Consider the following 25,469-nt stretch of genomic DNA (forward strand, 5'->3'; position numbering starts at 1 on the left):
AAAAAAAATAATATATATATATATATATATATATATATATATATATATATATATAATATGAGTAATAATTTATAATATGTTATAATGTATGCACACACACACACACACACACATGTATGTATATGTATATATATGAATTAAAATGATTTAAAAATGCGGATAAAAACAATTTTAAAGAGTCCAATAAGACAATATCTAAAATATTACATAGCAGAACATAAAAAACATTAATATTTACTATAGAAGTTTTCATAATTACGATATATTCATAATTTCCATTTTTAATTTTTTCCCCATGTTTTTTTTATAACTGTGCAAATCTGATGATAAAGCTTGTTCAAAATAAAAAGGGAAATAACATTAAACTCACTGACAGAAAGAAATTATGGACAATACCAATAGCCGATAACTTTCTTAATGTTAAAATTATGTCAAATACATAAAATTATTTTACACATTATGTACATTTATGTAAAATAAAAACTAAAATAATATACAATAAAATAAAAAACATTATTGCTTAAGTTTTAAATGCTTCAAGCACTTACATTATCAGCTTTAAAAGGCTTTTTTTATTTTTAGAAATGATACATTATATTTAAATAATGTAATGAATAAATACTATATTAGGAATGGCTGGTACAAAAATTTTTTTTTTTAAATAAAAATTATTTGTTACATGTGAATACTTAATCAAATAAAATAAAATATAAAATAAACAAAAAAATATGTTTACTTGCTTAATAGTATATGCACCACTATTAAGCTTGTCACCATAACTCAGTTTAATCTATTAAAAAACAGTTACAATATGTCTCACTAAAGAGTTCAACATGAACGGTTCAGAAAGCTACTACATCTCTAAAACAGGTCTGTAAAGCTGTTGTCTTTCCGGTGAGGCTGTTTAATCTATTAAGAAGTGATGTGAGGACAAGTAAACGGGAACCATTAGGTCAAACTTTAGGCCTCTATAGAGTTCAATATAGTGATGACGCCAACACAACGACGCCCTTCCATACTGTCGACAGCAATCAGATCAAGAGTTTGAAGGATTGCTCCTGCTCCTGACATGCACTGAAGGGCAAATGTGAAGTCTAGTGTGATGGAAGCCCTTGTCAGACCAATATCTATACCAAGAGAATTCATAATAAAGTCTTCCACTGCCTCACGAGTGACAGGAATGTCTAAAAGAACTGGAAAAATAAAGAAAAGTGTAACGAAAAGGCAACTGTGGATAAAACAATTATGAAAACACTTCGCCGACTTCAACTGGAAAAGTGCAAATAATATAGATTTTTGGAAGCGACAGAATCTGAGGAATAAAGCAGAATGCAAATGAGAGAAAGCAATTCACAGATTCAAGAGGAGATCTTAGATCAGATATTATACCAAATTTATGGTTATTGCATAAGATTTCCCAGCTAGAGAAACAGTATTTGGATACTGTGGTGGGAAATCACTAAGATAGAATAAATTGTGCCTGAGTTGCTTTAGTATCCGATTAAAGGAATTATGCAAATATGCACAAATTTTGTGTTGAATGCATTTTGCACGCTGTAATTCTCCATTGCGGGTGGTTAGTGAATAAGACTTGTTGTTGTCGTGCAAGAATACTGTGTGCTTAGTGAATGTGAGTGTGTAAGAGGGTGAAAGGTCAGAGGTCAGGAGATTCATGGTGCACATGACAGCCGACGTACCTCTAGTTTGGACTCCAGCTCCACAGTTCTCCTGAGCTCCTTTACTGTCTCTGCGGATGCTCCATGGGACCAGCTGACATTTACGCCACTTGTGCGTTTTCCACCTGCAATTTCAAAGCGATATAATTCTAATTATTGGTAGAGGTTGATCAGTTAGTGCACTGGAAATCCTAATTAGCTGCCTTAACTTGAAAAAATATCAGGAAACCCACTGTCTTGGAAAATTAACTCATTTGAATTAAGCTGCCCACAATCTGATAACATTTTTTACTTAACTTCATTCTTTTCATCAGGATTAACCATTTCGCTACCAAGAAAAAAAAAGCTGCATACAGGTTTTAAATGACTAAGTTGAGCATATAATGATAGAATCTTCATTCATAATTTTACATAAGTGTACATATCTTTATTTACTCGAGAAGGTCAGTTTTAGTAAAAAAATCTATCCTGAATGTCAATAAATGTGAAATCCAGCACAGAATAGCTGATGAGTGCAGAGGCAGCTCTTGTGGGTGAAGGTGTACCTGTAACCCGGACAGACAGATGGAGTCGGACAGTCTTTCTCTTCATAGAGGACGTCTGGACACTCCTGACCTCCATTAGCTGACATCTGGATGATCATTCGATAGCGAAACTGTTTATTCTTCTGCGCATTTGTACCTGTCATTTCAAATACTCAGTTCATGTCATGATTAATTATACTGCATTGTATAGTGCATGATACTTTATTTCTGCTGTTGCAGTCATGGTTATTATTGTTAAATACTTGGGATGGATGAAAAAAGCAGGCAGACAGACAGACAGACAGACAGACAGATAGATAGAGAGAGAGAGAGAGAGAGACAGAGATGGATGGATGGAACTATACATATAAAGATAAAAGAATGGATGTGGTGTACCTGTTTCACAGGATGTGGGACACTCTGTCCATTCACTGAAGGGAGTGACGATACAGTCTCTCTTGCACGGCAGCAGACAGGGTCTTACTGATTCTGGGCGAGGGGCTTCAGGACATCTAAAACATCAAACAGACACACTGAAAGAACACCAGGACACTCAACGCAAGAAAGTGTGACGCACATGTGTTTTGATCACAGGAAGCAGGTGGATACAGAAAGCCCTGTGTCGCACTTTCACCAAAGACCCAATCATCTAAACGAGATTCATTATCAGACTTAAGTACTGCAGGTCACCGGAGCACACATGAATTCAAACACTTTCACTTTACATTTCCCGGCCAAAAAAGGTCTTCCAATGGATGTTTTCTAGAATTGTATTTTTCCTCTGAGTAGCATTGGCTGTTTTAGTCAAGGTTTTCACACCATTTTCTGCTCTTCCTCTCTGACCTTCGAATGAAACAGGCCATTACTGCTGTGCTTGTGCCTGTAAGATTTTTGAGAAACACTATCTTCGCATATGAAATGAGTAACAGGGCTGTGTTGCACACATTATAGTTTTTAACTGCTCCATCCTTCAATAACAATTTTTTTGTAAAGCATTACATTCACTGGTTTACAAGTCAGCACTGAAATGCACATCGCATCTCAGAAAACTAGAAAAACGGCATTAGAATGGAGTCATTTTTGTGAATCACTTTAAACTGTCTACTTCAAAGCATCAAATCAACTCTCAGATTTAGTCTCCACATGGCATGTATTCACGTTTTAAAGTTTAAGACCAAGTAAAGAAATTGTAAGGAATAACAAAGTAAATGTCTTGTATTAGCAACACCAAAGTTTGAAAAAACATCTCCTCAAAACTTACTTTTGTATGTATGTTGAATACTTTTGCTCCTAACCCCTACAAATAAATATATGTGACCCTGGAGCACAAAAGCAGTCTTAAGTCGCTGGGTTATATTTGTAGCAATAGCCAAAAATACATTGTATGGGTCAAAACGATTGATTTTTCTTTTATGCCAAAAATCATTAGGACATTAAGTAAAGATCATGTTTCATGAAGATATTTTGTAAATTTCCTACTGTAAATATATCAAAACTTCATTTTTGATTAGTAATAAGCATTGCTAAGAACTTCATTTGGACATCTTTAAAGGCGGTTTTATCAATATTTCGATTTTTTTGCAACCTTAGATTTTCAAATAGTTGTCTCTCAGCCAAATATAGTCCTATCCTAACAATACATCAATGGAAAGCTTATTTATTCAGCTTTCAGATGATGTATAAATCTCAATTTCGAAAAATTGACCCTTATGACTGGTTTTGTGGTCCAGGGTCATATACGTATATATATATATATATTTCCTAGAGCAAATATCTAAAGATTCTTATATCAAGATACAGTACATTTACTTGAGAAGCAAAATGAGTTAAGTCTTGTTTTATGAGAAAATTATCCAAATGAAGTGAGTTTATGATTAAAACAAGAACAAATATATGCCAATGAGCGCAGAAAAATGTACTAATTTCAAAGGGTTTTAATACATCATTGACAGATATTTGTTCTTGTTTTAAGCATAAACTTGATTTTTTTCAGTATTTCACTCTTGCATTTGATGTCTTTTACAGTATTTGACTTCTAAATTAAGACACAGTATTGTTAAAAAATATATATATTTTTAAAGGGATAGTTCCCCAAAAAATAATTTACTTACCCTCATGTTGTCCCAAACCTGTTTCTTTTTTCTACAAAATAATATATTTTGAACAATGATGGGGTCCAAACCACATTGGACCCCATTGACTGCCATTGTATGGAGAAAAATAATAAATGAATAAATAAATAATATTATTATTAAAATATAACATGTTAATGTTAAAGGTGTTCATTTTTGTGAACTTTCCCTTTAAGTCATTTCAAAGCAAATGCATACAGTAAGTATCAAGATTAATATCATAAGAAGACTTTTCTTTTCTTTTTTTAGCTATACTAGTTTTAGCTTTATTGGTTTTTGCTATAATGCCCAGCCCAACTCCACAATGTATTACATCAGAATCCTTGCAGAGTATGGCTCAGCAGCATCACAACAATGCTTCTGTTCTTCCAATCATATTTCCCCTGCTCCGCGGCTGCATTATGTACCAGCCAGACGATCTAGAATTGTATTTTTCCTCTGAGTACAGTAAGTATCAAGATTAATATCATAAGAAGACTTTTCTTTTCTTTTTTTAGCTATACTAGTTTTAGCTTTATTGGTTTTGCTATAATGCCCAGCCCAACTCCACAATGTATTACATCAGAATATGTCTAGAATTCTAAGAATTCTAAGTTTATATCTCGCAATTCAGATTTTTTTTCTTCAGAATTACAGGTTTAAATCTTGCAATTCTGAGTTTATATCTCGCAATTCTCAGAATATTGTGAGAAAAAAAGTCTGAATTGTGAAATATAAACTCAGAATTGCGAGAATAACATGTGAATTATTATATAAACAGTCGCAATTACCTAATTTCATTGTTTTACTTCTGTAATGTATGGAAGCCCTTTTCCACGAAAAAAAAGAGTAAAAATACTTTTTCTACACCATTTCAAACATTGAAAAATGACTGGAATGTTTGAAAATGGTTTCTTTTTTTTTGCAATCCTAAAATATGACACTTCATCAAATTGCACTTTTGCAACCTACGCCGTCTAGACTCAAACACAACTTTCTGCTCCTTGAAGTGGTAAAAAAGCGAGTGGAAAATGCAATATAATACCTAAGCCTAAATTTGTCTGTGCCAAAAAACCCACTGCTACTGTTTCCACAAAGTACTGTCGGGAGGACAACGACTAAGTGGATCAATGATGTATTTTAGGGGGTTTGTTTGTGCTAAGCCTCAAGAGGTCCCTCATCTAGTAGTGATTAAATTACATTAAAGAATCAAACCATCTTAATTACCACTATTATCATCAATAGTAAATTAGGCAGTCTGAAAATGACTGTGCTAATTAGCCTGTATGTGACTCCATGTTTATTCGGCTTTCAGCAGCTCGTTTGCCTGCAGTGGAATGATAGGGTTTGTGAGCACGCAGACATCTGTAGAGCAATTACGATCTGCCACTCAAACACAAGCAATCCATCTTCTTCTGAACAATTCTCCATCACCACTAACCGAGACACTTGAGTTGAGGTATGATTCACGCCATATGTAATAACATCATCATAACACATGGTAATATTGCGACATGAAATGGCAAAACATTAAGATTACATTCATGTCATGAATTCTGCCATGAATATGTCCAGAATATTTCCAAAACTACAAAAGTAGAAATTATATTTTGTATAAAGATGAATAAAGACTATTCTGTCAGGACCACTATCGTCAAAATGATAGATACTTAGCATAAAGTTTGGTTTGGCGGTATGGTTCTGTTCTGGCCAAAAAACTCCCTGCCCATGCCATGCAGCAGCAATAATACCCCCCCTAGGGTTAACAGAACAGAACAAGGCAGATATCATTAATGTACTTAATGATATTTAAGTGTAACACTTTATTCAAGATAAAGGAGTCTGATCAGCAAGGAATATCAGAAAGCCAAGTCCTGACTGTGGCGAAAGGTGGAGCTGGGGATGGAGGAGGGTAATTTGCTCCTGAGCAAGCTGAAAAGCTGCTGAATAATACTGAATAGAGCTTATATAGGAATGCCGCGATAGGTGTCATATTCCTATAGGTAGATGTGATCAGCTGAGAATCAACTGACGCAAGCTTGATTCACGTGACCTGCCAGAACTAACAATAACGCTTAATTTTTAGGACCAATTTAGGAAATGCAAATTTTTTTTGCATTGTGACAATTAAGCATCACATGCAGTACAGTATTATGGAATTGAATATTATTGTATTGCACCGACTTTAATTTAAAATGATTTTAAAATGTTAAAATGAATTAGATTAAAAATAATAAATAAATAAAAACCTAAAAAGTTAAATAAATAAATAATATATGGTGGCATAAAAATATACATTAAAAACTATATTTAAAAAAATATGTATTTATTTTTCTTTATATTAATGTGTATAAATATTTATTTTAAATAATAAATTTTATATTGCAGAATGAAAATGTGAAAGTTTGTGAACTGCACCTAAATGTTTCTTGTAACTGCTGATCAGTCGTGCACAATGACTTGTAGGAGTTTTAGCCCATTCTTCAGTACAGAACCACTTAAACTCTGTGATATTGGTGGGTTTCCTCCAATTTCCTTTAGAATTTGCTGGTATAATTCAGAATTCATTGTTCCATCAATGATGGCAAGCTGTCCTGGACCAGATGCAGCAAAACAGGCTCAAACCATGATACAACCTTAAATAAATAAATAATATATGGTGGCATAACAATATACATTAAAAACTATATTAAAAAAAATATGTATTTATTTTTCTTTATATAAATGTGTATAAATATTTATTTTAAATAATAAATTTTATATTGCAGAATGAAAATGAAATCTATATATGTATAAAAAGTAATATAGAGTATATATAAATAATGAAAAACTTAAAAATATATTAATATTTATATTACATATGCATACAGATACATTACAGTAATGGGAATTTATCATGAAAATAATGCCATAATGCAATACAACCCCCACCATGTTTCACAGATGGTATAAGGTTATTATGCTGGAATGCAGTGTTTTCTTTCTCCAAACATAACGCTGCTCATTTAAACCAAAATGTTCTATTTTGGTCTCAACCGGCTTCTAACCCTTTCTCCAATAACACTCTGGCTTGTCCACATGATCTTCAGCAAGCTGCAGACGAGCAGCAATGTTCTTTTTGGAGAGCAGTGGCTTTCTTCTCGAAACTCTGCCATGCACACCATGGTTGTTCAGTGTTCTCCTGATGGTGGACTCATGAACATTAGCCAATGTGAGAAAGGCCTTTAGTTGCTTAGAAGTTACCATGGGGTCTTTAGTAACCTCGTCCTGCTTTGGAGTGATCTTAGTTGGTCAACCACTTCTGGGGAGGGTAAAAGTGGTCTTTAATTTCCTCCATTTGTACACAATCCATGAAATCCAAACTAAAGATGGCTTTGAAACATTTTCCAGCCTGATGAGCAACAGCAACTCTTTTTCTGCGGTCCTCAGAGATCTCTTTAGTTCGTGCCATAATTCACTTCCACAAACCTGATCAAACTATTGATAGATCCATGTTCGTTGAATAAAACAGGACACGCACTGACACCTGATAGACATTGCATTGATAGAATACACGTCTAAACAGATGGACTCTAATTTCACCTTAAAAAAAACTGCTAATCCTAGAGATTCGCATATTTTTGCCACTCACAGATATGCAATATTGGATCATTTTCTTGAATAAATAAATGACAAAGAAAATATTTTTTTCTCATTTGTTTGATCGGGCTGTCTCCTTTCAGGACATGTGCGAAAATCTGATTATGTTTTGAATCATATTTATGCAGAAATATAGAAAATACTAAATGGTTCACAAACAGCACTGTAAAAAGCAGCACTGTATATATATATATATATACTTACTTTTTATATGTAGACTTTATTTTATTTATGTAACATAACATTTTATTTCTTATGTAGTTTTGACAATGTAAAGAAGAAAAAAAAGATGCTCTACCATATTATGGAACTACTCAACCAAGAGCACATCTACATATGACTGCCCATGTTTACATATCAGCAGCTGTTCAGTGTTCTGAAACTTGGAATGTCAATTAACAACAACTTTGCAAAAAGGAAGTTGTTGAAGGATGGTGCAATGCCAATTATATTGGACCAAACAGCAAATCCACAACCTGTAAGAATCCTATTAATTTCACACGCAAAAACACTGGCCAATCATATAAGAGGTCATTTACATACAGAATCCTTCAGAGAAGGGAAAACATTAATTTAATCTTGCATGTAGACTTACTTTTTGGGCGGTACCTGCCCGACGTTGACTTTTACGCAGATGACCTTGCGCGTTTGCACACCCACGGTGCAGGTGGATTTTTCTGCGCTGGAGGAGGAATTTATGGATGTAGTGGTGTCCTCCACACACGGTCCCCACGGGCCCGTCTGCCAGTGATACATGATGCAAGGATGCTCATTACAGTTCCGCACCTCCTGCAGGGTGCTGGTGTTCGGACAGCTGGAACCTCCTGCAAGAGTGTGAAGACATGCATTAGGTCTGACACGTGTCTACACTAGACGTGGTCGGCATCATGTCATGCCACCACAGCTTGAGGTTCTGCACACTGGACAAGGTGCACGTTGACTCAGGAGAAGACTTCAGCTACAGTAAAATCAAAGTAAAGTCCACAAAAAAAAAAAAATAATAATAACCAGAAATTCACTATGCATCGGTAACATTTTTAATGTTGTGTAAGAAGTCATCAAGGTTGCATTTACTTAATAAAAAAAACTGTAAAATTGTTAAATATTATTACTATTTAAAATAAAAATTTTCTATTTGAATATATTTAAAAATGTAATTTATTTCTGTGGTCCAAAGCTGAATTTTCAGCATCAGTACTCCAGTCTTCAGTGTCACGTGATCCTTCAGAAATCATTCTAATATGCTGATATGCTCCTCAGGAATTTCAGAATTCTTTGATGAACAGAATATTCAAAAGAACTTATGTTAGAATGCTTAAAAGCATTTATTTGAAATCTTTTGAAACATAAATAGTGTACTGTCAATTTGATCAATTTAATACATCCTTGTTGAATAAAAGTATTTATTTAGACTGCCGCTAATGTTTTCTAAAATCTCTTCTGCTCACCAAGGCTGCATTTATTTGATTAAAAATACAGAAAAAAATGTAATATTATTACAATTCAAAAATAACTGTTTTCTAATTTAATATACTTTAAAATCTAATTTATCCCAATGAGGTCAAGACTGATTTTTCAGCATCAGTACTCCAGTCTTCAGTGTCACATGATCCTTCAGAAATCATTCTGATATGCTGATTTATTATCAACGTTGGAAACTGTTATGCTGCTTAATATTATTTTGGAACCTGCCATATGTTTTTCAGGATTATTTGATGAATAAAATGTTAAAAAGTACAACTGAAAACTTAAAAATGTACTGAAATTAAAAATTATTTTGCATAAGCCTTTAAATGCATACGGAAACGTCTTTTCTTCCTTGTTTTTTTTCTTGCGAGGAAAGGTCAAGTGTTAATTTTCTCAAATCTCAACGTAATGCCGTCATCTCCAGTCGCTTAAACTTGTTCTAATATTGATTAAGATGAAACACTTCACATAATTGCCACCTCCTAATTCCTCACAAGTGGCAGATAGTCGATGCAGCCGGCGGAGAGCGGCGCGGTGTGTCGAAATAATTGCTGACATTTACAGGTTTGCAGATGACAGAGCAGCCCAGTGGGCCTGTAAATAAAAGCGCTCTCATTCTCAGAGGAAAGGAAGAGCTTTATGAGAAGAAGTGAGCGAATACGTCTGCCTGCTTTAACTTTATAACACGCAGAGTATTATAGTTATTGGATCTGACTGTCAGATCCATTAAACAGCTGATTAGTGTGTTTATGTTGGGCATTGAGTTGAAGGGTAATAATAGGGCTTTTCACACTTTGTTTAACTTTAAACCCTAGGTAACCAAGGCTCTTTCTTATAATTTTGTGCCCTGATTTGTGATGCCAAAACGTATAAGGGTGATTCTTCAGTTCAAGGCACTTTTGACACTTAAAAAAAAATCATACTTCTTCAAACGATGTTTCATCAGTTAAAACATTTATCACATGTCCTGAAAAAATATTTGATCATGGCTTTGATGAGCCTTCAAGTATAATGTGGTATGCAGGGTTATTATCATCATGAACTAAAACTAAAATGAAAACTAAAACCATTTTTTAAAAAGTCTGATAAAACTGAAACAAAAATTAATAAGAACTATACAGACATTTGAAAACAAACCTAATAAAAATGACAAAACACTACGAAATTGCTAATAAATAAAATGCAAACAGAAAATATAAAAATAAATTATAAATAGTTACAGAAGATAAAAGAAAAAGCTACAGTAAGATAAGCTTTGAACTTTCTAACACGTAGCCGTCAATAACCCTTGCAAATATAATACATCAGGTTTGTGAGGAATGTTTATTTGTTCATCATGGTATTGCATTGCAGTATATGTTTTGAAACGACAGAGATTTGATCTAAGCATTTAAATATCATCTTACTAAGACATATTTTTAGGAGATATAAAGTGACAAATAATATGTATATGGATCCTTACACTGTTATATAAATCTCATTGATTTAAATTACAAGATATCAGAATTTCATCTTACTTTTTGGCCATATAAATATCAGCAACTGCACCAAATTGCATATTTTGCTCTGAATAAATTGTTTTCTTATACTCTATGAGCCATACAAGCCTGATACATCAAATATGATACTCATAAACACATATGCAAACTTTTAAAATATATATTTTTAGTTCAATAAACTGTTTCTGACAATTATTTCATATGTCATGCTTTACATGGTAAAAACATTAAATCAAATGCATCATTTTTCAAAACCTGAAACACATGAGGATGAGTAAAGGAAGACACGTTTTTATTCAGACCCTTATTTTTTAACCCATCCCTTCCATTCTGGCATGTAAGACACACTTTACACAATCATTTTAATTCTTGATGGATAATAATCACATTTGTTGAATTTTATTCTAAATTACATCTGATTACAGAAGTAAAAGCATCTGTGAACTGTGTTTCACTTTGTCTTGAACGCTCAGTAGCCCACTCATGTAAACTGACACTTAAGCCTTGCTGGAACAGATAAAGTGGATTTAAGAGTCTGGGAACACTGACTGTCAGTGATGTCACAGCACTGGAGTCATCCATCAGAACCTCAGACAGTTTTAGGTCATGTGTCACTGAAGACTGGAGTAATGATGCTGAAATTCAGTTTTGTATCACAGGAATATATATTTTAAACTATATTAAAATAGAAAACGTACACGGTTACTAAAGTAACCTTGGTTCCCTGAGATATGGGAATGAGTACTGTGTCTGCTAAGACGCTTTGGGAAAAAGCCTTTTTCTCCTGAACTGAAGCCTTTTTTCAATCACGCAGTGAAACTGCACGGCCATTGGTTTGTGCAGTGTATAAAAAACAAACCAATGGCTCGGCAGCGTAGCTGCACGAGCCTATGGTGACAAAGCCCGCCAGAATGGGCGGGGCATCTGGCTATATAAGCGGGCGTTCGCCACAGGATTCTCAGGTTACTCCGACTGAAGCGACGACTGAGTCGTGCGGCTACATAGCAGTCGTTCCACTACATTAGCATGGCGTGATTGTACTGTGTTCCTAAAGCATCTTAGCAGACGCAGTACTCGTTCCCGTATCTCAGGGAACCGAGGTTACATTTGTAACCGAGTACGTTCCCTTTCGATACTACACTCGTACTGCATCTGCTAAGACGCTTTGGGAACACAGTACAATCACGCCGTGCTAATGTAGAGGAATGACTAAAAGTATCATAACTTCCATAAGCAACCAATACCAATAGAGAAGTTAACAACAACCCAAGGCTAAGATGGGCTGAGCTTCCCGAGGTCACACCTGGCCTGGTTAATCATTCCAGAGTACTCCTGTAACTTCGACACCCAGGGGTCGAGAGTTAACAGGTGAACTAATGCCAGAGAGCTTGAGTGTGATACGGCCAAGGGCTCTCTGCCAGATCTGTTCATGCAGCGCGTGTCTCTTCAAGCGGAAAGGATCCTGGCCTGCAAGGCCGGGACTTCCAGGTTATAAAACCTTGCGAATGTGGACGGCGAGGCCCAGACGGTCGCCTCACAAATATTCGCAATGGACACACCACTGGACCATGACTAAGACGAGGTGATGCCTCTAGTTGAATGCGCCCGTACTCCAATGGGGCATTGAAGGCCCAAAGAGTACGCTAGTGAGATGGAGTCTACTATCCATCTCTAGAGTCTTTGCTTCGTGACCGGAAGCCCTTTGCTGTGGTTACCGAAGCTGACAAAAAGCTGTTCCGACCGTCTATAAGGGGCGACGTTAGTTGGGATTTCCCCAAGCAGTGAAACGCACTCCGTGTGGCCGTCATCGGCGTGCAGGGGAGACCTGCACAAACCGCAGTAACGGCGCAGCATTTGCAACAACACCAAGCTCTTTTAGTAAGCTCTTTTTAGAATCGCCGGATGGCAGCAGGGGAAAAGGACCGGAACTGCTGCGTCGCTGAAGCGGCGGAGAAGCAGGTAAGCCGTGCTGAGAGGTCCCGATTCCAGCTGCGAAGGCGTGTCAACGGCGAGCAGGCTTCGGATCAGCATAGAGACGTAGTAGTAGTTGTCGCTGAAGGAGAAGAAATCAGAGAATCCTGTGGCGAACGCCCGCTTATATAGCCAGATGCACCGCCCATTCTGGCAGGCTTTGGCGCCATAGGCTCGTGCAGCTCTTTTTATACACTGCACAAACAATGGCCGTGCAGTTTCACTGCGTGATTGAAAAAAGGCTTCAGTTCAGGAGAAAAAAAGGCTTTTTCACAAAGCGTCTTAGCAGACGCAGTACGAGTGTAGTATCGAAAGTGAACCACTATTTGAAATTGTAATAATATTTTACAATATTAAATTTTCTTTCTGTATTTTTGTTTATTGTTCAAATAAATGCAGCCTTGATGAGCATAAGAGACTTCTTTAAAAAACATAAAAAATCTTATATATATTTGCTAACACTTTAGATTAGGGAACACATATTATTACATATATTAACTAAGCGTTTTTTCTCAATTAACTCCTAATTACTGCTTATTGATAGTAAGTAAGGTTTGTAATAGTTATGTTTGAGTTATGCTTAGGTATTGGTAGGGTTAAGGGATCTAGAATATGGTCATGCAGAATAAGGCATTAATATGTGCTTTATAAGTACTAATATACAACCAATATGCTAGTAATATGCACGCTAATAAGCAACTAGTTAATAGTGAATAGTGTTCCCTAATCTAAAGTATTACCCATATATAATTATAATTTATTTTTACCAAAAATGTGTATCTATTTTTACCGTTTAGTATTGTGTGAATTTAGCGATGTTTTTAGCTTTCCGAGTTTAATCTTTTGTACCTTCTCCTGCATTGTATGCCAGTATGGCTCGTGTTCTCATCTGCTTGCCCTCGGCGGTTTTGCTAGAGCAGGTCTGGGAGCAGGTGGACCATTCGGTCCAGAGACTGAGAGCGCAGTCTTTAGGGCAGGGAACCACACAGGGCACAAATGAAGGGTAGACCTCATCCACACACATCTCCTTCTCCACCTCTGTACCTGAAACACAAAACATTTGTGGGTTTAAAACATGTTTCAAATTCATTAAGCACCATTCGCATGATTATTTTTACTGTACATGCTGTAAAACTGATACGTTGATGCATCTGAAGAATGAGCTGATGAAAATATTTATAACCATGAAGGTATTTAAGCTAAATTGTTAAACAGTACTTAAAAATAAATACAGTTTCCCAGGGGGTCTTGACCAACATCCACATACAAATTCATAATTTATGTAATAGTATCATCTGGTGTAAGTGTATTTGATCTCACATGTAGGTTATATACTGTACAGCAGATGGAAGAAGCTGACGTAACATGTCAAGCACATGTCTGGGTTATAATTCATGTCAAATTTCAAAAGCAGCAAGAAGGCAAGACAATCAAGCCTATTTGAAAACTTTTTAGATTTTTTGCATGCATTAATTGCACAACAATTATGTATTTTTTTCTCACATCATTCTTGCAATAATACTGTAAATGCAACAAAATCTATTTAATGCAAAAAAAAAAAAGAATCACTTAATTCGTATTTATTCATACACCAATGTAGAATTTATTGTATTGCCTTTGATTTTTGATTATTAAACATATAAAATATTACAATTTTAAATATTAAATTAAACAGATTAAAAAATATAAAATATTAAAACATAACAAGATTAAAGTGAACATTAAGTAAATATAAAATATACTAAATATTAATATATTAAATATAATATTGTCAAAAATGAAAAAAAAAAAAATACTCATGAGAATCACCATTGAGAAATAAGGGAGATACCAAAAAGCATCCAGATGCATTATGGTAATGAAAATGATGGCGTAAAATGTTCTTAACTGTCATGACAATAAACGTCACAATTCAAATTATGTTAATGGACCAACAATTAGGCAACATTTTCTTTATGCAAAATATGATTCACCCAGACAGGCTTTTAACAGTGCCATCCTAAAAACTGGAGAAAGCAATCATACAGATGGTTCTGAAGGACGGGCAAAAACAAAACATGTGCAATTGTTGTCAGCGTGTCTGTGTTTGGCAGCATTCATTACAACGCACAGCCTCTCTCAAGGGTTTTTATCAAACCTTTTACTTTGAGCCAAATCTGATGAGTATCAGCTTGGTTTTGGCTTTAGCTCAGTGACACGCTGAAGAGAAAAAACAAAAAAAGCTCTCTGCTTGAGCACTGAGCCACAAACACCCAATAAATATTTCCATCAAAAGCAGGGACAATTGTAGCAGACAGCGATACAATATTTACATCGATCTGTGTCAGAACCGTAGGCCATTTGTGAAGCAATATTGTACGTGTCACTCGCCGAGACAGTCGGAGCGAAGCAGATGCAAGTCTGGCTGTAAAAAAACAACTAGCAGATCAATTTTAATCAGTGCGTGATGGAATCAATCTGCCACAGCGTGCGGCTACAGAGAGGCGTTCAATTGCTCACGCGACAGATGCTAGAGAACATTATTGCATGTTATTATTATTTCATAGACGTCATATCACATGGCAGATTCTAAATGACAGTGGTCACGTGACATAGAGGGATTTCTTGAAAACAACAGATGTTTCCTAGTAGAGGCTGTGATGGTTTATCTTTTCAGACTCTCCATGAATATACTGAGCCCACATATGGCAAAATTGTGAGAAATTACATATGCAATTTCTGGAAGCATCCACTGTTACGTCCATTATGGTCCTAGACAAGTATATTTTTAGACAAGTCTGAGAGAAAAACAAGCTCTTTGTACCAGCATGCCTTGAAACCAAGGGTTTGCAAGCTACCAGGTTAGTACAATGAGCACTTTAGAGGATTAGCCAAATTTTCCAACAATGAATATTTGAAAGATACTGAATATTTTGAGTTATGTCTATTGCTTTGGTATCAGCTATTGCAGATAAACCTGCTCATAAAAACAGTTCAGTTATATCAGTTATACGGTTCTTGGCCAGAGAAAACTGAGAAATGATTATTTTGAGATCTCATGCATTTTTAGATATGAAAACTGACCATCACGCATAACTTTTTTCCCAAATTTATGACAGTTTTCCCAGATCAATTGCACAAAAAAAATGCAAGAAGCTGTCAACTTTGAGAACATGGAGTATTTAGCAGGACTAACAAGGTGTTTTAGACTTGAGAAACAGGGGTGACAAGTTGTCAGACGTGTCAGAAGACTGTCAGAACGCCGTGACCCTGTGGCTGTCAAAACATTGCTCTGTTTGTTTTAGCATCCTGACACAGCAGCCAATGGTTGTGAGCTCATCTGTTTACTCGGCCAATGGCAGACAGTGTGAAACATGTTTGAAAACAATCATTATTTCATGTGGAGTCTCTGCTGTGGTGCAGAAATTACATATGTCACCTTTAACTACATGCTGTCAGTAAGTAATAAGACTAATAATTTAATAATTATAAGTAATAATTTAAGTTTCACCTAACTTACAAAGTAGCATTTTTAAAATTACTTTCAACAATATAACATAGCACTGATTTCTCTATTTTTGATTTGGGCATTCAATTTGGGCATTCAATGAATCATTCAATTCATTCCAGTGAGGAAGTGAGTCATCTGATCAATTCAGACTGCTACATTCGATTCAAACGATCCATTAAAAAAAGAACCACACCAATCAAATCTGACAGCACATTGTGAATTTCATGACATAAGATAATAAAATGGCAAACCAAATACAAGACCTTGAACGAGATTGACCTATTAAAGACATTTTTTGCAATTATTACACCAAGCTGATTTTAAGTGTCAGTTTGCCAATATAGACTACCATTTAAAAGTTTGTGGTCAGTGAGATTTTTATTTGTTTTATTTATTTTTGTTTTGAAAGAATTTATGCTTTTATTCAGCAGGGACACATTCAATTGATCAAAAGTGACAGTAAAGATATTTATAATGTTACAAAAGATTTTTATTTCAAATAAATGCCCAATTCAGACTGCTACATTCGATTCAAACGATCCATTAAAAAAAGAACCACACCAATCAAATCTGACAGCACATTGTGAATTTCATGACATAAGATAATAAAATGGCAAACCAAATACAAGACCTTTTCTCAGAACGAGATTGACCTATTAAAGACATTTTTTGCAATTATTACACCAAGCTGATTTTAAGTGTCAGTTTGCCAATATAGACTACCATTTAAAAGTTTGTGGTCAGTGAGATTTTTATTTGTTTTATTTATTTTTGTTTTGAAAGAATTTATGCTTTTATTCAGCAGGGACACATTCAATTGATCAAAAGTGACAGTAAAGATATTTATAATGTTACAAAAGATTTTTATTTCAAATAAATGCTGTTCTTTTGAACTTTCTATTCATCAAAGAATCTGAAAAAAGTTTATTGCAGTTTCCACAAAAATATTAAACAGCACTACTGCAATAATAATGAAAAATGAGCTTCAAATCAGCATATTAGATTGATTTGTGAAAGATTTCTGAAGACTGAAGTAATGATGAGCTTTGATCATAGGAATAAATTACATATTACAATATGTTTAAAGAGAAAACAGTTACACTGTAAAAAATGTGTGTAATTTTAACTGTAAAATATTGTAAAAACGCTACGGGAAAAAAAGTTCATATGTTAACAGTAAGTTACTGTACTATATACAGGGAAAAACTGTAAAAGATCTAACCAGACATTTCATTTAATTTTACAGTAAAATGCTATTAATTGTACAATTTTTAGAAGTAAAAAAGAACAAATCAACATATAATTTACAGTAAAAAATTGTAAATTGATATTCCCAGAATTCACAGCGTGACACTCCACATTTGAAAGTATTTTGTTTAAATAATCATGTTTCTTAATAGTTTGGTCATGTTTGTTATCAGTTATGTACATGTGGGTTTTATGTTACATCTTCTGTTGTTTAATGAATGTTTATTGCATTATTTAAGTGTTGTGTATGTTACCATGATGGTGTTTAGTGTTTGCATGAATGACTCTGTGTCTTCTATATATTAGTATATACTTCAGCTTGTGGAAAAACTACTTGTGATGAACTGATTCTTCATATTGCTGTCTCTTTTGCCACCTGCATTATTATGGTGATTGTCAATTTATGTTAAAGATACAAAACAGATTTTAGTAGCAGTGTGCATTGTTGAATGTACTAGTTTACACTCACATTTTCTTGTTGGTAAATTACAGTTTTATACTGTGAAATCTACAGTTTGTTCTGTAAATGTGTTTACAGTTTTTCTGTTTTTCATGCAACCACAGCTGCCAGTATTATTTTGTAAAAACTACAGATTTTTTACAGTGTAATATTATTGCAATTTTAAGTGCATGTTTTCTATTTGAACATATTGTAATATGTAATTTATTCCTGTGATCAATAAATCAAATAAATGCAGCCTTGCTGTCGTTGAAGAGGACAATTTACCAGCTAGTGCAAGTCTTTAGCCGGTCAAATATACAAGTGTCTCTCCAGGCACGGCTGAGATTGTCTTTATTGAGGAGCTGAGCTGTAGGAGGACACGATCACCATTAGCAGCATGTTTACACTCCTCTGCTCTCTGCAGCATTAACCCTGTAAAGAGCTCCAGCTGAAAAATGTTCCAAACACACCAGCTGAGAGACGAGATACGGCTGCCTTCCACCAGGATAGTGTTTGAATTCCCAGAGGCTAATTACCAGATTCAAAATCAATCCTGCTTTTTAAAGACATCCACCGCAGAAGCCTTCATAACACAAGTGAGAATCTACTGGCCTGCTTTTGCAGTATAATCATCTGGCAAGCTTCACGCAAGAGATTATTTTAGCATTTTTGGAAAAAGACCACATGCTCCAGTTGCAGTTTTCTTAAGCCCTATTCGGATTGGACCAGTTTTTCCTTAGGAGGTTTGACAGTTTCATAGATATACGTGATTGTAATCCAGTTTGAATTAAACATGATTCATAATGCATGCATTAACAACATCAATACAGAGATCCCAAACCCATCTGAATCAACACATGATGATGTACACCCTTAAAAAACAATAAATAAAAAAAATAAAAAGTAAAATTTACGGTAAAAAAATAGCAGCTGTATAAAAAAATATAGTAGAAATAATACGTTTTACAGAGTGGGCTTAAATTTACAGTAAAATGAATTAAATTTAAATCATGACAACTCTTGGAACATTTTAGCATGGTGATGGATATAACAGTGTTAATGTATTTGGTCTTGGCGGAACAGATCTGCTACGCTGCTGCTGCTGTTGGTTATTGCTGTAGTTGTAGATTATTGCTGCTGCTGCAAGCAAGTACAGGAACTTGCTACTGCCAATGCATATGGCGATACGGAGCCATGAGTATTTAAGACATACTGCTGCTGCACAAATAGCATATAAAATAACCCCGTAGCAGATCTATACAGGTGGAGCTGGGGAAGGTGGAGCGTTTCAGAGAAATCTGAAAGCGCGCTGCAGGAATCTCAAGTGAATGCTAGCCAGCCATATAAATGCAAGGCAGTAAGCTCATTGGCTGCATATGCAGCATGAACCAATCAGCTTGTGCCAAGTCGTTTAACTCTGAATATCATCAGTTACATATAGAGTTTCATGACTGAACTATATATATGTTTAAAATAAATAAAATTTGAATAAAATAAGTAAAAATTGGATTAAAATAAATAAATCGATAAAGTGTATTGAATTGAAAATAAAAAATAGAATAAAATAAATACGGCTGAGATTGTCTTTATTGAGGAGCTGAGCTGTAGGAGGACACGATCACCATTAGCAGCATGTTTACACTCCTCTGCTCTCTGCAGCATTAACCCTGTAAAGAGCTCCAGCTGAAAAATGTTCCAAACACACCAGCTGAGAGACGAGATACGGCTGCCTTCCACCAGGATAGTGTTTGAATTCCCAGAGGCTAATTACAGATTCAAAATCAATCCTGCTTTTTAAAGACATCCACCGCAGAAGCCTTCATAACACAAGTGAGAATCTACTGGCCTGCTTTTGCAGTATAATCATCTGGCAAGCTTCACGCAAGAGATTATTTTAGCATTTTTGGAAAAAGACCACATGCTCCAGTTGCAGTTTTCTTAAGCCCTATTCGGATTGGACCAGTTTTTCCTTAGGAGGTTTGACAGTTTCATAGATATACGTGATTGTAATCCAGTTTGAATTAAACATGATTCATAATGCATGCATTAACAACATCAATACAGAGATCCCAAACCCATCTGAATCAACACATGATGATGTACACCCTTAAAAAACAATAAATAAAAAAAATTAAAAGTAAAATTTACGGTAAAAAAATAGCAGCTGTATAAAAAAATATAGTAGAAATAATACGTTTTACAGAGTGGGCTTAAATTTACAGTAAAATGAATTAAATTTAAATCATGACAACTCTTGGAACATTTTAGCATGGTGATGGATATAACAGTGTTAATGTATTTGGTCTTGGCGGAACAGATCTGCTACGCTGCTGCTGCTGCTGTTGGTTATTGCTGTAGTTGTAGATTATTGCTGCTGCTGCAAGCAAGTACAGGAACTTGCTACTGCCAATGCATACGGCGATACGGTGCCGTGAGTATTTAAGACATGCTGCTACTGCACAAATAGCATATAAAATAACCCCGTAGCAGATCTATACAGGTGGAGCTGGGGAAGGTGGAGCGTTTCAGAGAAATCTGAAAGCGCGCTGCAGGAATCTCAAGTGAATGCTAGCCAGCCATATAAATGCAAGGCAGTAAGCTCATTGGCTGCATATGCAGCATGAACCAATCAGCTTGTGCCAAGTCGTTTAACTCTGAATATCATCAGTTACATATAGAGTTTCATGACTGAACTATATATATGTTTAAAATAAATAAAATTTGAATAAAATAAGTAAAAATTGGATTAAAATAAATAAATCGATAAAGTGTATTGAATTGAAAATAAAAAATAGAATAAAATAAATAAAAAAAGAGGTTAAATAGGGTTAAAAAGAGGTTAAATACATACAAATATTATTAAAATAAGCAAAGAATAGAATAAAATAAATAAATGAAAAATAGATTGTACTAATGTGCATAGCAGATACATTCTGGAAATACCAATGTAAATTTTTTCCACTGTTAACTATAAAATGACTTTCAAAAAATTTACATTTAGTAGTATTTTACCTTAAAATGACATAAAATGTCCTGTTAGATCTATTACAGTTCACCATATATTGTAAAGGAACTTATCGTTAACCAATTGGTTTTTACTGCAGCAATTTTACAGTCTTTAGCTGTTAAAATTAGGATCTTTTTTACAGTGTAAACCTGACCTGAGCAGTATTTAATACCTTCGCTGTTGATGCAGCGGACCTGTGGAGTCTGCGTTCCCTCTCCACAGTCCATGTCTTCTTCAGGGATACACTCCTCTAGCTTGACCAGCTGCCAGCTAAAACAGCTGGGATCATCACACGGGATGGCCTCCACCAGATGAGGACAGTTCCCCTCGCCACCTGTGGGGTAATTAGTGATCGTACGTCGTCTGAACTTGAAACCTGCAAATAAACGTGACAGAAAAGGTTTATTAGTTAGGTCCATACACAGAGTGAACACTTACTGTAAGTCAGACTTAAAATGTCACTGGAGTAGGACAAAATATTAAACTAAGTAGCATCTAATGTCATTTTCAATGACCTTACACACAATTACTGTTAACCAACTTGTCCTAGGGCGAATTGTGGTGGAAGTGTGTGACCTTTCGTTGAATCTATTTTTTAGGGTGGATCTTACAAAACTCTCAAGAACATGTCCAATTCACATTTCAGTCCAAAAGCAAAGCAAAGTTTTTAAAAAAAAATTCAAAATCATTAAATAAATCATTTAATAATAATAATAATAATAATAACTTCTTACAAAACACATGTCCAATTCACATTTCAGTCCAAAAGCAAAGCAAAGTTTTTAAAAAAAAATTCAAAATCATTAAATCATTAAATAAATAATAATAATAATAATAAAAAAGCAAATACACTAGTTAACGTAAATGCAAGCGAAAAGTCAATGTCACATTACACGCATATGGTGATATGAAAATGTACCTGGGCTATCACTTCCTATAATAAACAATGTCGTTTTGCAGAAGCTAACTACCATTTACAGTCAATTTTAACACTACGCATTATTTTTTAACATTTTGAGACATTTATCGTGCCATCTGCTGCACTGATTTTCTTGTTTTAAAACGGCAATGTTTATCTAAAGTTGCTTTGCAACGATTTGTATCGTGAAAAGCGCTATACAAATAAACTTGAATTGAATCTGCACTAAACAGTATGCACAGCCACTAGCTTAGCCGGCTAAATAGTGTAACTTAGTGATCCAAAACCGCCGCTGCAGAGTTAAGGGCACAAACTCATGACTCGATCATCGAAAGGAAAGCGTTGGCTTTTTTACTCAATGTATGCCAGTCTCGCGCCACAGCCAATGCTTCCCGCATAATCCTTTTCTTCACTCTGCCTTCACTAATTTTAAGATGGCGCCTGAGGTTTAGAATTCAGGAGTGAATTATTGACATAAGATATTAAATGTTTATATCCAAATATTCTTTGAACGAAGCTGCAAGTCTTTCATATTAAAACGAGCATGTTTCTCCAACAATACCAACACAGTTTTGCGATTTTTATAAAACGAATTGGTGTTTTGTTCCATTATTGTGATAACGTTTATAAGCAGTAAACAAAGAAGCCCCTCATGTTTTATAGAGCTGTTCAGTTTATGCTCTTAGAACAGAATTTTTTTAAATTAAAAAAAAACATCTGTTTTGTTCAATAACATAAATTCATACCATAAAACCTTAGGCATGAAGCTGCAGTTTTTCTGAAATATGTGGCAGTTTGTTAGCACTTTGCTTTACAAAGCAGCTTCAAAATTCACATTTATTTGACTGTATTTTATATTCACAATGTTCTTTGCATCTAGGTTCAATATGGATCTATGGTTCCTTTAACATCCATGGAATCTTTCCATTGCACAAAAGGTTCTTTATAAGGGAAAATGGTTATTTAGATTATTAAAATGTTCTTCACACTAAGATTTTTTTTTAAAGATCTGATCTCTAAAGGTTCTTTGGAGAATCTAAAATGTTTTTGTGGCATCTCTGGGGGGGAAAACACCTTTTGGAACTTATAGGACTAAGTGTAGAACAAAAAAGTGAAAGTCTCTTCTACTAAATTAAACCACAGGCCATATTTTGTTCTTTGACACAATCTGTATTGTATAAAGCACTATATAAATAAAGGTGACTTGAATAAAGGTGACAAATCAAAAACCACAAATTCAAAGTGAAGGAATACCCAGTTATAGCCTCTTTTGCAATAGTCAATGGATAAACTGCAACCTTTTTTAGCCTGGGTCTCAACCCAAACTCATATGGTTGTAACAACAGGTTAAGATGTAATAAGAAAGCACATTTTAAAATATATGCAACACAGTCCCTGACTTATTCTTGGCAGGTAATATAATAAAGTCATCAAAATAGTGCCAAACAAATGAATAAGGCAGGTGGGAGGGCCACATGACCCATATACCCCAAAAAGCTTTTTAAAGATTAAAAGATCAGGGGCTGTTTTCAAATACCTCAGACTGCACAAATTAAGTCAATCTTAAATCCGGTACTTAGAGTCGTTCCCTTGCAGAACAGAACGTTGACGGGTTTTGATGCTGTAACGCAAACACATGCATTAAAACACTGCAATAACACTCCCACATGAGCACCACACATGACGGACAATTAGGTTTATGTAACTGCAGGAAACAACAAATGGCAACATTAAACACGTTCCGAAGAATCCTGATTTGCTGTTGCATCACGGCAAAGGAAAAACAGGAGAAAACCGGAATCTCCACAGATTTCTGCATAATTTGAACGCACGTGTTTGTTTTTTACATATTTGAACTAATCTGATAACGTTCCCAGTTATCAATAATCTAAAATATAAGATATAAAATAATGACAATAATGAAAGAAAAATTAATGACAAAAATGAAATAAATTAAAATAATAAACAAAATAATAAAAAAATAAAATGTTTTTAAATAAGGCAATATCATTGTATTTTTCATTCAATTTTGAGATTTTGGGAACTTTGGTTTTTTTATAACACGTTTCAGAAGAACTAGTGGAAAGAAAACATCCAAAATATATTTTCGTCTGCACATTTTAATTACAATACATATATTTAAATTTGTTTTCTCAAAATGGGATTTTTTTTCTTCTGCTAGAAATCTCCACTTGGGTAACACTTAATCCTAAAAACATGGAGAAAATGTATTTTAATTCTGGCTGTTGACAGTATTTTCTGATATATCGAGTTTAAAAAAAACCCCACTTGTAATACAAAAAATGTTTGCAGTTCATAAATGTAATGAAATGGGGAAGTATGGTAATATATTAGTTACATTTTTTACCCTATTCACCTGAAATAAAATAAAATAAAAATGTGATATCTATTACTTACTTTAAAATAAAGATTAAACACACACACACACGGACATTACATATACTTCTATTGTTTTTATATACAGATAGTTCCACACTTTTTAACCTAAACCTACCCCTCACAGAAAACTTTCTGCATTTTTACAATAAAAAAAAAAAACCTTGTTTACTTTATTTTTATACCAGTTTTACAAATGAGGATGTCCCCAAATGGAGGTTTTTTGCAATTTTGTCAGGTTTTGCTCACTTTTGGGTACAAATCTGTCCCCAAAATATGGTAGGTACACACACACACACACACACACACACAAAATCAATCTAAAATAGTCCTCTCAGAGGAATAGTCCTCAAATGAGTGTAGAAAATGCAAGCCAAGTCTGTAGATCCTGTCTGGAACCAGTATGTGTGGAAAAGAATGGTAAAACACAAATTCAAAAACACAAACAAAAACGGTGCATTAATGTTTTAACACAGGACTTTCCTGTCGGCTTGATGGGTGACAGGTGACATGACTGCTGCGTTTGCATCAAAGCAAGGTAAACTCTTCTCGTAGAGCTCTCCATGCTCATATGTGGTGAGTTCTGCTCCCTAGAGATTTCCAAAACAAAATGCTCTCCACACACACAAATTGTCAACTAAAAAAGCACAAGAAGAAAGACTGCGCCACAGACCTTCAACAAAAATAATTGATTGAACTCTGGAAATGACAGTTCACCTCGTTCAGCTCTTCTGGTGCTGCATGTTCCCAAAATTAATGAAGAGACAGATTTCAGTGTAATGCACCATCATCTAAGTTAACATAACACAGCACAGGTTGTCCTTGTTTACATGCCAGATGGTCTAGACCTTCTGCGCAAACTTTCTGTCTAATCAAAGTTTGCAGTCTGTGCCTTCTTTGACAAACCCAGGCGGACAGGCTTAGCTTCAAGCATGAGAATGATCTGGGATCTGGGTAGCTGTTTGAAAATAGATGAAAAACCTAACGAGGCCCTGCTATTTATTAATATACACTACCTGACAAAACTTTGGGGTTTGAAAGACTTTTTTTTTTCTTTGAAAGATGCATGTTATGCTCAC

The 25,469-nt window shown here is 34.8% G+C and overlaps 1 protein-coding gene across 1 annotated transcript in view; it reads right to left on the bottom strand.

Moving 5' to 3' along the window:
• Window positions 1-25,469, bottom strand: part of LOC107592172 (thrombospondin type-1 domain-containing protein 7A-like) — a 158,669-nt gene that overhangs the window by 56,242 nt on the left and 76,958 nt on the right. Inside the window, exons 6-12 of the mRNA XM_016281573.1 lie at window positions 23,570-23,614; window positions 21,247-21,450; window positions 13,737-13,931; window positions 8,546-8,774; window positions 2,597-2,712; window positions 2,222-2,357; window positions 1,698-1,801 (exon numbers count right to left, since the gene is read on the bottom strand). Of these exons, the coding sequence (XP_016137059.1) occupies window positions 1,698-1,801; window positions 2,222-2,357; window positions 2,597-2,712; window positions 8,546-8,774; window positions 13,737-13,931; window positions 21,247-21,450; window positions 23,570-23,614 (1,029 nt within the window). The remainder of the gene's footprint in view (window positions 1-1,697; window positions 1,802-2,221; window positions 2,358-2,596; window positions 2,713-8,545; window positions 8,775-13,736; window positions 13,932-21,246; window positions 21,451-23,569; window positions 23,615-25,469) is intronic.

This window comes from Sinocyclocheilus grahami, unplaced genomic scaffold (assembly GCF_001515645.1).
Source record: "Sinocyclocheilus grahami isolate Dianchi unplaced genomic scaffold, SAMN03320097.WGS_v1.1 scaffold150.1, whole genome shotgun sequence".
In the NCBI taxonomy this organism is placed as follows: Eukaryota; Metazoa; Chordata; class Actinopteri; order Cypriniformes; family Cyprinidae; genus Sinocyclocheilus; species Sinocyclocheilus grahami.